The following is a 12,636-nucleotide window of genomic DNA, read 5'->3' on the forward strand; positions in this document are numbered from 1 at the left end:
ATTTTTAAGCACGTAACCTTCACTATTTTTTGACTGTCGGAGGTGATGATTGAACTGAGTGCTAATCTGTGATACAGCAGTTTACAATCTGATAAAGCAAATATCCTGTTAAATGTTTTGTTTAGGCAGTTTCACATTGTTTGCACATTACTACTGGTCGCAACTACTGGAGCAGCAATGAAGGAAGTAATTGCTGTAGGCGGCTGTTATAAAGGCCAGCCTGTAGTAATTCGTTGGACAGTAGCAACAGGTAAGTTGCTTGAATTTATTTTGTTATGTAATAACACTCCCCTCCGCAGGGAGGCAGACATGGACGCTTAGACCAGCAAGAAAATCGAGGAATGTTCCTCCTGACAGAGGAGGTCATATTCACGGTTAGGAACTGATCGTGGACCAGATACTATTTGACAGCCAACAGCTGTTGTCCCGCGTTGGTAGATTTAAATCCGGACACAGATCAGTGGTGGGTCAAAGAGGAGGACGAGCACCGGCGGCGAACCGCTAGAATGAACATGTAGGTAACGAGTGTGGTGAGAAACGACAGAGAATGTGTAGTTTTATTCGCTAATGAACCAGTAGCCTGCGGTTCCTCCTATTATCTAACAAATGTCACCCTACTGTATGCACGTCTGAAACTGAAAGTCAGCAAATGAGCTAGGTAGCACGCATGGCCGACCTCCAGCCGCCACTTTTGTTGTCTTACCTTACATGGAAGTAAATGCTAAAAAGGGAGGAGGACTAATAGTTTAGAAGTATGGCTGTCAGTTGTGTACGAAGGTCCAGAGTGTTGTTTTCTTACAAAGGAAGCGCAGGAGCTCATAACGAGAAGCAAACTATGAAGAAGACAGTTTGATTATTATATTTAAAGCCACCATAATGCATATGTCTGCAACCTCACAGCTGCTGCTGCCATATGGAGAAAGACGTTTGCTGACAGAACAGCCACAAACCAAGTTACTATTCAGAATATACCAACTTTTATTGCCTACCCATCTATTGTGCTTGCCTGCTGGTCAGGGACAGGCATTATTTAAAAACGAAGATGCCTGCAGTATGTGGTATTAAATCAACTAGGATGCAGAGTTTGCAAAGATTTGATGGATCAAGCTATAGCTGATCTCCCTTCATTAGAAATGTGTACACACAAAATAACACCCCATAAAATAGCCGATTGAATATGGACCCGAAATATTAATGTTGGTGTATACCGCGAACAAATACATTTTAAGTTAAATAATACACATAAACCGCATCTTGTAAACCGTGGTTTCCACCATTGTCGTACTGCGCATGTGCGAAATGAGACCGACAACAAAACATACTTTTCACTGAGTGAAATGTTTTGAATGTAGAATATGCGGTCGCTTTGTCCAAAGGCCATCATACAGTGCTCCCAGAAAAAAATGGCGATGTTTCAACTAAGAGACATTAGCTTGAAATACATTTTCGCTAAGGCGGGACAGAATGTGACTTCTCTCGTGATACATTTCATCTTTGGCCCGTTGTAGTTTTAGCGCGTGAATTGAAAAGGTAGCGCTGTTCTGAAGTTACATCGCTCCGTTCAAACGCCACCCAGCCATATTTTTATCGATACGATTTTTTTTAAGAATAAGAATTAAACAGAATAAACCATTTTCAAGACGCAGAGGAGGCGTGGCCATGGCAGCTAAAGTCCCATAATGCGTAGCGCCCGTATGTGCTAAACTGTTTACGCTTATATTACACTTAAGTAATTGTATTGCGATTTATAGACTATCAAAAAACGTAATGAGCCTGAATAGCATAATTAAATCTGTGCGTACTTCTTCATGAAGTATTTCTTGAACCCTAATAGAGACCGCAAAGACGGAGAATGCAGTCCTGCTCTTACATTCCGTAATTCAGAACACTCTTGTTTCTCTTCAGATCGTATAAATCTTTCGCCTTTTACTAAAGATTTCCGTGGAGAGGAACAGTAAGAGTTTGACTCAATTTTTTGATGCTCTGCTTCAATGCGGGGCTTTCCATTGATGTAAAAAAGAAAGTACAGTTAGTCCATCAGAAATTGGTTACTATTCGGAAATAAGAAGTGACGTGTTAAATCTAAAGAGTACCAAGTACGAGTCTGGAATATTGACCTGCTTATTGGATACATCTGCCCCACAAAGCTACTTTGGAATTGATCCACAAATCTGTCTAAATTTGCCATCGAAGCACCCAGAATTCTTCAAGTATTTGTTTGATTAAGTCCGATACAAACACATAAATTACAGTTGCTAGTCGGTGTTAAATCAGAAAAGCTATAAAAATGCTGTATTTCTAAAGTTAGCCACAGTGACCCTGCAGAAGGTGACTGTGGAGCTTAATGATGGCGCAGCAAGGCCAACTGGTGAGGAGCGACACAAACAGCAAACATTACATGGGAAGCTGCCGCATATTAAAGCTAATTAGCATTAAATGCTGTCATGATAAAGTGACTTTTTATTGATGTGTGTGGGTAAATGTAGTTTTTCTTGCTGGCCCAAAGGGATTGTGAAGGAGTCTCTGCTTTGCTCAGGAGCCCTTTATTACACTGGAAGCTGAAAAGGCCTTTTTCACAGCAAGCATCCTGAAATCACAGTAGGATCTGTACAGGTGTAAATGATCAAATCAATACTGGCTGAAATCCATTTAGCTGCTGGCTTCGTGAAACACTCCGACAGAATATAGCTACTGTTAATGCTATTAGTAACACCAGTGCTTTGCCCAGTCAAATGGTCCACAACACCCATACCAAGTGCCATGAATTAATGTTACTCATGAGGCTTTTTTAAGAATTTGGATCCCTAATTATTGTTCAAAGGAAATGCAGCATGTGAAGCTGACACTGAACAGTCTTTGTCTTTTCATCAGCCAGCTGCCTGTTTCCTCCTGCATCTTTGTAACATCTCTTTTTTTTTTCTTTTTTTTTGTTTGAATGTGAAATTGCATTGAGAAGGCAGCACTAAGTTCAGAGCTGTTTGACAGGCAGGCGTTTGGCTTTAGCGTCTCTCTCTTGGTGAGTTAATATTTCTTAGCTGTTGGTGGGTTGTTTTGTTTGTTTGTTTCTATTTCTGCAAGGCTAAAATCAATTCCAGACTATTTGGACAACGCCATTTTTTCTAGACATTGTAGACTCGTGTTGTTTCTTCTGTGAACATTTACGGACACTGTAAAAAATGGGGAAACTCCTCAGTGCTTTTTCACAACTTAAAGATTAACTTAACTCTGTGCCTCTGCCGGTTTGAGATCATCTTAAGGGATAAATAGAGTTTTGCATTCTGAATTTGTGAGCAAAGACTACACAAACTGTACTTAAGTTATTGACGTCTTAGTGATGTGTGATAGCATTAAGTGTCACAACACATCTACCATGTGTTGGTTCGAAATATGGGGCATCCATCAGAGTTCATGTTTTTATGAACTAAAATCACCAAAATAGGCATGAATAGACGTGTGACACACAGATTCGCCTCATTAATTAGTGAACAAATGCAGTGTAGTTTGTGGATCAGGTGGAATAAGTGTCTTCACTGCACTGCAGTTTAGCGTTTTTCAACAGGCTGTGTGGTAAGATGTGCTGGAGCTACTTCCCCATTCATGATGACAGCATTAAAACATTATATGACTCAACAATAAATGCACACACAGATCTGTAAGAGGCATCTGTTGAACAACATTCTGGCAACTCAAGTACATAAAAGTACATTCATGGTTACTGACATACTGACAGGGACAGTGTGAGTAACCATGAATAATACTGTTTTAGATTCATCTCATTCATTGTGATGGGCTTCTGTAAGCACACCCTGAGTGAAATAAGTAAACCAAATGGATTATATACATGGTTCCATCGGTTCAATTTACATTTAAAGAAAGAGTTTAGAAGTCTCTCAGTATTTTATACTCATCTTTCTTGTATTACAAGAAGCTTTATCAGGGGAAAATTAGTTTTATTGTCAATGAAGGCAGCTTCTGTGCTCCTGTTGCAGTTACACTGTGGACTGCAAGAAGGATCTGTGTAACCAGTCACAGTGTTGAGCAAAGGATGGATGACTCTGTTTCAGTGCTATGTGAGAGGCTCTGAAGCTCTGAAGAAACAGTGCCTCTGGACATCATTACCTGTGACCGTCAGTGCGATCAGTCATCAGCGTGCACGTGCGATAAGGGCCAGCTCATTGGCAGAAGTCAGTGAGTTCATTCCGTGGCCAAATTTGACCATATGCACACTGACACAAGCACATGTGCACACACTGTTAATATATGCAGCGTGACAAACATTTCTGTGTTAAGATGAGAGGTGTGACTTTTCATCTGTCCTCACAACAGCTGTGGTACAGCAGAGGGAGTTCACTGGTGCACATTAATGAATCGACGCATTGACAAACATGTCTGCAGCATCACAGTGCAGAGGTGGACACAGACGCGTTCCTGACTTTAATGCACGCATCGACCAGAGCCATGCAAGCAGCCTCGTCAGGCTGTAATTCTCATTACGCGCTAGCAAACACTGTTGACGGATGGAAAGAAATATTGGCTCATCTTTGGGTAAAGCTTAACTACAAGTGGTGCAAAAAAAAAAAAACCTTTGGCCTGAGGTTGACGCCAGAGTAAAGGCCGCGCTGTTACCTAAATCAATACATTAAAAGGTTTTCTCAGGCTCAGGTGTTTCCAGCCCCACTGACTCACAGCTGAGCACTGACCCTTCCTCTGCATCCATTAGTAAAGTGGTGGACAGTGTGGCAGAGAGTAAAGTTTTCAGTGGAAACAGGAAGTACAGAAAGAGATTAGGAGGAGATCAACACTCTAGTTTTATCCTCCTGCATGTGTCTCTTCTTACAGCAGCTCTGAGCTTAGGACCTGTCAGGACGCCGGCTTCACACCTGATCTGATCTGTGAGACTTGTGCAGAAATGACCTCATCTTGAGTACATCCGACTACCTGTTTTGTAATGGCGACTGTGATGTGATCAGACTAACCACGAAAATTGAGAAACTGCATGTTGAAATTGTTCTGTTTTCGTTTTGTAACATCTGACACTTTGCCGTGGATTTGACTGAAGACTGACTTTAGTTAAACCCTGATCACCACAGGTCTGAACCATTAACATCAACAAAGTCCACACCGGAGAGTGGGCGCGAGCTGAATGTTGATCTTCGCACCATCTCAGCATCAGACAGTCTGACACAGTACGATGAGAAAGACTCTGAACGACCAGAGAAGATCCGTGCGGTTCCGATCCATCGGCGTCCGGACCTGCTGGTACCCTGCGCCGACCTGGTCAACTCCGAGTGGCAGAGGAGCCAGGCCGCCCGGGTTCACTCCCTCCAGAAGTCCTGTCCAGAGTTCCCCGTCTGCCTGGTTCTCCTGCGGGGCCACAGAGAGTCAGAGCGGCTGCTCGGCCACGCCCGGCTCTCCCGGGTCGTGGGTCACAGCAGCAGCCTGTTCGTCGAGTCGGTGGTGGTGTCCAAGGCGGAGCGAGGGAAGGGCTACGGCCGGACTCTGATGGACGAGACGGAGCACTACGCCAAAGGCAGAGGGTTCAAGCGCCTGTGCCTGACCACCCATGATAAGCAGCACTTCTACGCCCATCTGGGCTACGTGCTGTCCACGCCAGTGCAGAACGCAGGCGCCATGACGGCGTTTGTTCCCATGGAGATGCTTCTGAGGTTCTCCAGAATGCCGAGTGAAGAGGCGAGCACTCAGAAACAGACAAAGACGGAGGCTCAAGTGCAACAGGGGAACAGAGATTCAGGAGGTGCTTGTGTTGTAGGGTCACCTCCACCTTCCAGTTTCCCTCCTCCTCTTTCCTGCATTCCTCCTCCACCACCTCCTCCTCCTTCAATCCCTCCTTCTCCTTCCATCCCTCCTTCTCCTTCCATCCCTCCTCCACCACCACCTCCTCCTCCTTCTATCCCTCCTCCTTCTCCTTCCATCCCTCCTCCACCTCCACCTCCTCCTCCTTCTATCCCTCCTCCTTCTCCTTCCATCCCTCCTCCACCCCCTCATCCCCCTCAGTCTGCAGGGCAGCTCGTAGTTCAGACTCTGACTGAAACTCCCCACAGAGACGCCAAAGGAGTTCCCATCTATTGGATGCACAAAGACATTTGAGCTACACACAATCAGATACACTTGGGAATGTATTTAATGCACACACGTATGTTTATATGTGCACACATCAAAAGACAGAAATATATGCATTTGACATGTGAAGAACACACACAGAGGAGGACGTACAGGGTGTGGACATCAGAGACAAATGATTTAGTAAACCAAAGAAATGCAGACAACACATTGATTCACTGCCATCACACGTGAAGACACAGTCAGTGTCTTTGGAGCACAGTGGATAAAGGCCAGCAGATATCGCAACACTGCAGCATATCATGTGAGAACTGCAACGCACCTGGCTTTAATCAACCTTTTATTCTCAGAGCTTGGCCCGTCATTATAATATCTTAGAAGTGAAGAAGATGAAGGTGCTGGCTGGCAGCAGTTTGGATACACTCAGCCCTCGTCTTCACTTCCAAGGGATGGGACTTTTGATTGTGACAAAGATGGCATTAATTTAGAAAAAAACGACTTTAATGAAATTATTTTTGCCCTTCGAGCAGCTCTGCTCCTCGAGTCCACCGTGCATCTGCTGCTACATTCAATCATTTGATGCTGTAACTGGAGCTTTCAGTGTGCCTTGTTGAACTGCCAGAGAACTGAAGCCTTGTTAAGACTTCATATGTTGATGCATCTTGTTACATCTGATGTTCTGGAAATAAAGAGAATTTCATCAAATACTTTGACATTATTGTTCTGGTTTATTAACTGTCGGGATTTTTGATAATCAAAGCTTTCATGGTGTTAGAATTATCTCAGAGTGCAAAACAAACATCTAGTGGTCGTTTAAAGTCTGCAGAAGAGTTCCTCATCGATAAATCATACAGCCTGTTTCTGTCTTCTGCCAGGAAGGACACGTCTGTGGGTGAACAGCCATGGTGCTGTCTCACCGCCTCCTCCCCTTTCTCCTCCTCCTCCTCTTTCCCACTCCCATCCCCTGCACCTCGGTGTCACAAGGCCCCTCATCCGCTGTGGCTGCAGCAGGTCCCATCCTGGAGGACCGGCCCTTCGTCGTGGTGTGGAACATGCCCACGGCACAGTGTCAGAGACGCCACGGTGTCCACCTGGACCTGGGAGACTTCGACATCGTGGAGAACAGACAGCAGCGCTTCCAGGGACAGGTGACAGGGGGACAGGGACAGTTCATGTGTATTCCAGATGTTTCCCAGTTGTGTTTATTTCAACTCTATTTGACACTTGCAAAAGACTTTTCACGTTACTTACAGTACCGCTCAGAGATCCAATTATATCGCTGGTTTAAATACATTTACAAAATTGCCTCCTATGAAGCTGTTTTCATACATGTTTGGCTAATTTCACTCAGAAGACCTCCAACAACAACAGGACTGATACACACCCTCATATGTTTTCTCCTTATGAATGTGTTCTGGATAATGTGTTACCAAATAATTGCCCGTCAGCAAACATGGAGCATCATTTGGATGCTGACAGTCGGTGTGCCAGAAAACCAAAAAGCTAAAAGAGGCTAAAAAGTGTTATAGAGCTACAGGGTTTGGTAATCCCATATGGGGATTTACATTTTCCAGAAAATGACCATCTTCTACCGGGACCGGCTGGGGAAATATCCATACATCTCCCGAGACGGCAGCAAAGTGAACGGAGGGATGCCGCAGCTCGGTGACCTCTCAGCTCACCTTTCCCTTGCAGCAACGCAGATATCCAGCGCGCTGCAGCCAAACTTCAGCGGTTTAGCCGTAATCGACTGGGAAGAGTGGCAGCCATTGTGGGAGAGAAACTTTGGAACCAAGATGGAGTATCGGAGGCTGTCCAAGCTGCTGGTGAGACAGGAGAGACCGGATCTGTCGGACGGGGCCGTGACATCGTTGGCGAGGCAAAAGTTTGAGGAGAGCGCCCGGAAGTTCATGGAGGAGACGCTGCGGTCGGCGGTCACAGATCGTCCCAATGGACTGTGGGGGTTTTATGGCTTTCCCTCCTGCTTTAATAAGCATAAGAGAAAGACAGGTAGGAACACTAACTGTGTGCTGAGCAGCTTGGGTGGTGGCTTGTGACCAAATACAATCCAATACAAATTCCTGAGCATGAAGTCTTTTATGAAGGAAGATAAAACTGACCTGTGTCTTTTCTTGTTGTACGTGTGTGATCAGATAAAAGCTACACAGGAAGCTGCCATGAGGGGACCAAAAAGCTAAATGACCAGCTGTCCTGGCTCTGGCGTCAGTCCACGGCCCTGTATCCCAGCATCTACCTGCCCCAGAGGCTGGCGGGATCCATGGACACGGCTCTGATGGTCAGGTACCGAGACCATGAAACATGAAGGGTTACCTAACCCTAACACCCCCCCTCCTTGACACTGAGGAAAACTACTGTTCTCTACCTGTTGTTCATCTGAGGTTCAACTCAGTGCAGGACGGTACTGATGGACATTTCTGTCCCCTTCACACAGACACAGACTGCTGGAGGCTTTGAGGGTGGCATCAGTTTGGCGCCATGGCAACAGTACCGATCATGCCACACCAGTCCTTCCCTACGCCAGGCTAGCATTCACACACACTCTCAACTTTCTTAATAAGGTGGGGCTCACTCATGCAAACACGTAGCAATGTATTAGCCATTTAGCACGGACAAATATATAAATAAAAATACCTATTGTGTGTGTGTGTGTGTGTGTGTGTGTGCGCGCAGACGGACCTGGTGCACACACTGGGGGAGAGCGCGGCGCTGGGAGCTGCTGGAGCAGTGCTGTGGGGGGAGCTGAAATTTGCTAGATCCAAGGTGTGTGATGAGGTTTGTGAGAGAGTTACGTATGTGTGTGTGTGTTTAGTGTGTAAAACTCTCCCCTCCTCCCTCCCACCCTCCAGCATCAGTGCATCCTTCTCAGAGACTACATACACACCGCCTTGGGTCCCTTCATCCGGTCGCTGAGGTCTGACACACACCGCTGCAGCCTCCAGCTTTGCCACGGCAACGGACGCTGCGCCAGGCGACGCCCCAGCTCTGGTCACATGGTCACCTCCGGCCCGGCTATGACCTCTGATCCTTATCAAACCAACCTCCTCACGGGCTCCTCCAGTGGCGAACCTTTTCACAAAAACTTCCTGTGTCAGTGCTACCCGGGCTGGACCGGGCAGGAGTGTCAGGACAAGAAGAAGAAGTAAGCCAGATGTTTCAGTCAGCGCTCGTGGAAGACCAAATAAATTTCTGTGGATGTGAGGCCTCCACGTCAATAAAATGAATGTATTGGCAGCCCCTTGTACTAATGTAAAAACTTAAATAAGTATAACTAATAAAAGGCTGCCTGCTGCCTCTGAATGTTTAAATTGTGGTAGTTATACTCACCTGAGTCATGTAATAAAGCATTTTAAATCTAAACCAAGATTTCCCCCCTGCATGCAGCGGGTGCCCTTGTTATTTTCTTCTTCCCTGCCCTTCAGACCTTCCTGAGTCCAACATGGTTTCCAGGCTGCACTCATCACGTGTGGACCTTGTCTTTACTGCTGTGCACAGCATCTTTTTGCAGCAGGAAACAAGAAAATGTAATAGCTGGTTCTGTGGACATACAACAAAAAAAAGAACGAGGCTGACAGACGCATGCTTGGAAAACAGAATTGTCTTTGCTATTGCGTTTATTAAGTTGTGTTCGTGGTCAAAGGCAGTTTCATTTTTTGTCAGTCCACCACATTTTGACTGCGGCAGCACGAAAGTGGCAAAGCGGCTAGATTTTTAAATATAATGTAATTTAAACAAATTTCTGTCTGACACAGGGGCAACAATTTAAAGTTGCTCATTATTTTAAGCAATAATGCTGAATAATCAGTTTGCTGAATGCACTCACTGTGTATGATGCAATGCATTGTTATGAGACGCACTGCCTCCATTCATTTCATCTGCTTTAATGACAGCGCCATCACAGAAAAAAAATCTCTCAAGTCCTTCTCATATTGTGACCACGGCAGGACATTGTCAGAAATCTCCCACCTCTTAATAACATGGCTCAATTAGTTACATTTAATCTTGAAACACAGACAACATTTACAGAACAATTTGACAAATGGTTCTTCAAGGGAAAAAAATCCACTGTAAAACACAGTACTTTAAAGCATCCCTGTCCGATATTTAAAGTGTTTCCTGTGTACTTGTACACGAACATGTTTATTTTTCTGTGGAGAGCTGCCTCATGTCCCTCCTCTCATGGCTGTCAGGTTGTGTCTCAGTGCCTGCAGTTCTTGGATCAGCAGTGACAGCTCTGTGGCTGTGGCCTCTTTCTCCCTCAATGCCTCAGTCAGCATCCGGACTGCGCCGCCCTGCTGGACTGGAGGAAAAATGGGTACAAAATCAAAACTTCAGTTTGTCCATCTTGGGTTACATTAAGTAAAATTGTGTTAGATTCACAGAGATGTTTTTTTAAAAAAATCTCTAGTGATTAGACGGTATAGTTTGAAGTAGAAGTTGAAGTCCAAAATTGCAAATAACATGATAAATGTAAAGACATCTGAGGAAACAACCTGAGTGAAGTGTAATTCATAGATCCAGGAAAAAATGTCCAAGAAACATCAGGGCAAACACATGAATGAATATGATGTCTCACCCAAAAAGTAGAAGATCAGGAACACTGTTAGCAGAAGCAATGTGATAATAGCACAGGCCATGGCATAGGCACGTGATGAGCTGGGTGTCAACATATCCTGCAGACGGCTCTGCCATTTGCTGGTGACTGGATGGCCTCTTTGATTGGCAGCTGTCACGTCACATGTGTAGAGATTCCCATTCAAGGTGGGTGTGTAAGCAGGTCGAGGAGGCCTCATCCCTGAAATCATCATCAACAGGAGTGTCCATCAGTGTGTGTGTGTGTGTGTGTGTGTGTGTGTGTACCTTTGCTGCTGGTTCATGATGTGTGTGTGTATGTTCATATCTCTCTGTCTGTGGGTTAGGGTTAGGACACGTGTGTACCTTTGTGGCTGTGTTCATGGTGTGTTCGGTGGAGGTCGTTGATGGAGTCCACAGAATGAAGCTCAATCTCAGTGAGGTCTCTGTCGCTGACCCTGTGGAACTGAGGGGTGGTCTGGGAGGAGGGCGGCCTCGACATCTCACCGCCTCTTGATGGAAGAGCAGATAGTCAGACTGTTAGACAGCACCGTCATTCCAGTGAATCTATCAGCAGTGTTTCTGGAGGCCATTAGAAGCAACTTCAAAAAAAACTTTGAAGCTTGCATCAGGAAGCAACTCACAGATTTAAACCACCAGGCTGGTCTGAGATTGAACGAATACCAAGAAATGCAAATGGCCGATGAACAGATTTACAAAATATTTCCAGAAATGATTAGTTTATTAACAAGTCTTTGTTCGCTGAATAACTTAACTGGCTTTAGACTAAGATTGACTATCTTGTAATTGGAAGATCAGATACCCAAAATAACTTGAGAGTCTCTTTTATTTTTGATGTTAGTGCTCTTTTTCATTTGTAGCCATCCCAAGGTCGGCATGCAAAGTAAAGGGAGGGATCGGGTGATTGAACTTATCAAGCGCTGGCAGCTTTTTTACGATGTCAGAAAAGCACTTTGTGTCCCAAAAGTTGTCCCAAAGTTCTTCTCACTTGCTTCATAGGAGGCACTGCATGAGCTACTGCAGATGCTTTTGGTCAGCACTGTGGCCGATTTACTTGTCTCACATTAGCCAATGATACACATAAACCTCAAATATCAAGTTGGTAATCAATAACAAGGAGGATATGGTGGGTTGCCTCTGAAAGTGGACGAGAAAGGAAGAGAGGAATTAGAAGTAATAAATGGGGCAGTGGGTCGCATGTATCATGTAAGAGGGCAAGAAAACAGATCATCTTGGTTTCTATTTGAGCACAAAACAAACAGGTCATCTGAATGGCTGATTTATCAGAGCTATTAATAGAGCTGGTTGTCAAAACCACGAAGGCACAACATTGCTGGAATTTGAATCAAGGACCAAAGGACAGGAGAGGCTCCTATCTAATCACTAGCTGAGTGAATGAATGGGTGATTTACTGAATTACTGCCTGACGACCTGTTTTACAATCTACCTGATCCTGGTGAAGTAACTGTGCCCCCAGACCAGATTTCTTTAATTTAATAGAATCAGTCTAAAAAATACAGTTCTTCTTACCACTTACCTTTTTGATACCACGTGTGTGTGTTCTTGTCTATCTGTTGCTCTTCTGTTCACCCAGTCTCCCCACACCGAGATTCACGGTCGTCAAAACGTGTGTCTGGAACCACGCTCCGACACAAGTAATCCAACCGAACTCAGATTAAATCCCAACAATGAATCGGTGATTCCAGTAAAATGCTCGATGTATGAAAACAAAAGGGGACCTCCAGGTTTTGCCTCAGGGTCCTGCTCCTCCTTGTGAGCATTTGTGTGTCACTGAGCAACTGTAGGAAGGCCCAGTGCCACCCCCCTCCTATTAAGTATGTTTGTGTTAGTCCATGTTCCAATTTAGCCCACCCTAACTGCCCCGTGAGAGAGGCAGAGCAACGGCGAGGGAGAGAAAGTCTTCTCAGCTCTGTTACCCCCCCT

General features: G+C 45.0%; 3 protein-coding genes and 1 non-coding gene across 4 annotated transcripts; 3 read left to right on the forward strand and 1 right to left on the reverse strand.

Moving 5' to 3' along the window:
- The first annotated feature begins 378 nt into the window (after window positions 1-378).
- LOC121612716 (N-alpha-acetyltransferase 80) lies at window positions 379-6,749 on the forward strand. The gene is made up of 2 exons (XM_041945769.1): window positions 379-514; window positions 5,091-6,749. Exons 1-2 carry the CDS (start codon window positions 507-509, stop codon window positions 6,106-6,108), a joined length of 1,026 nt encoding a protein of 341 aa, XP_041801703.1. The 5' UTR covers window positions 379-506; the 3' UTR covers window positions 6,109-6,749.
- LOC121613432 lies at window positions 1,886-2,001 on the forward strand. Its single transcript, XR_006007192.1, has one exon. It is a non-coding gene; the product is annotated as a U5 spliceosomal RNA (small nuclear RNA).
- Window positions 2,955-9,447, forward strand: hyal3 (hyaluronidase 3). Its single transcript, XM_041945768.1, has 7 exons — window positions 2,955-3,016; window positions 6,957-7,229; window positions 7,656-8,091; window positions 8,235-8,382; window positions 8,534-8,660; window positions 8,773-8,862; window positions 8,949-9,447. Exons 2-7 carry the CDS (start codon window positions 6,984-6,986, stop codon window positions 9,243-9,245), a joined length of 1,344 nt encoding a protein of 447 aa, XP_041801702.1. The 5' UTR covers window positions 2,955-3,016; window positions 6,957-6,983; the 3' UTR covers window positions 9,246-9,447.
- A 313-nt stretch (window positions 9,448-9,760) lies between these two features.
- Window positions 9,761-12,532, reverse strand: si:dkey-20d21.12 (uncharacterized protein LOC556245 homolog). The gene is made up of 4 exons (XM_041946629.1): window positions 12,230-12,532; window positions 11,038-11,181; window positions 10,676-10,894; window positions 9,761-10,399 (listed from the first exon to the last, which is right to left on the reverse strand). The coding sequence occupies exons 2-4, from the start codon at window positions 11,171-11,173 to the stop codon at window positions 10,263-10,265; spliced, it is 492 nt and encodes a 163-aa protein (XP_041802563.1). The 5' UTR covers window positions 11,174-11,181; window positions 12,230-12,532; the 3' UTR covers window positions 9,761-10,262.
- Window positions 12,533-12,636: the final 104 nt, after the last annotated feature.

Source organism: Chelmon rostratus, chromosome 10 (genome assembly GCF_017976325.1).
Source record: "Chelmon rostratus isolate fCheRos1 chromosome 10, fCheRos1.pri, whole genome shotgun sequence".
In the NCBI taxonomy this organism is placed as follows: domain Eukaryota; kingdom Metazoa; phylum Chordata; class Actinopteri; order Chaetodontiformes; family Chaetodontidae; genus Chelmon; species Chelmon rostratus.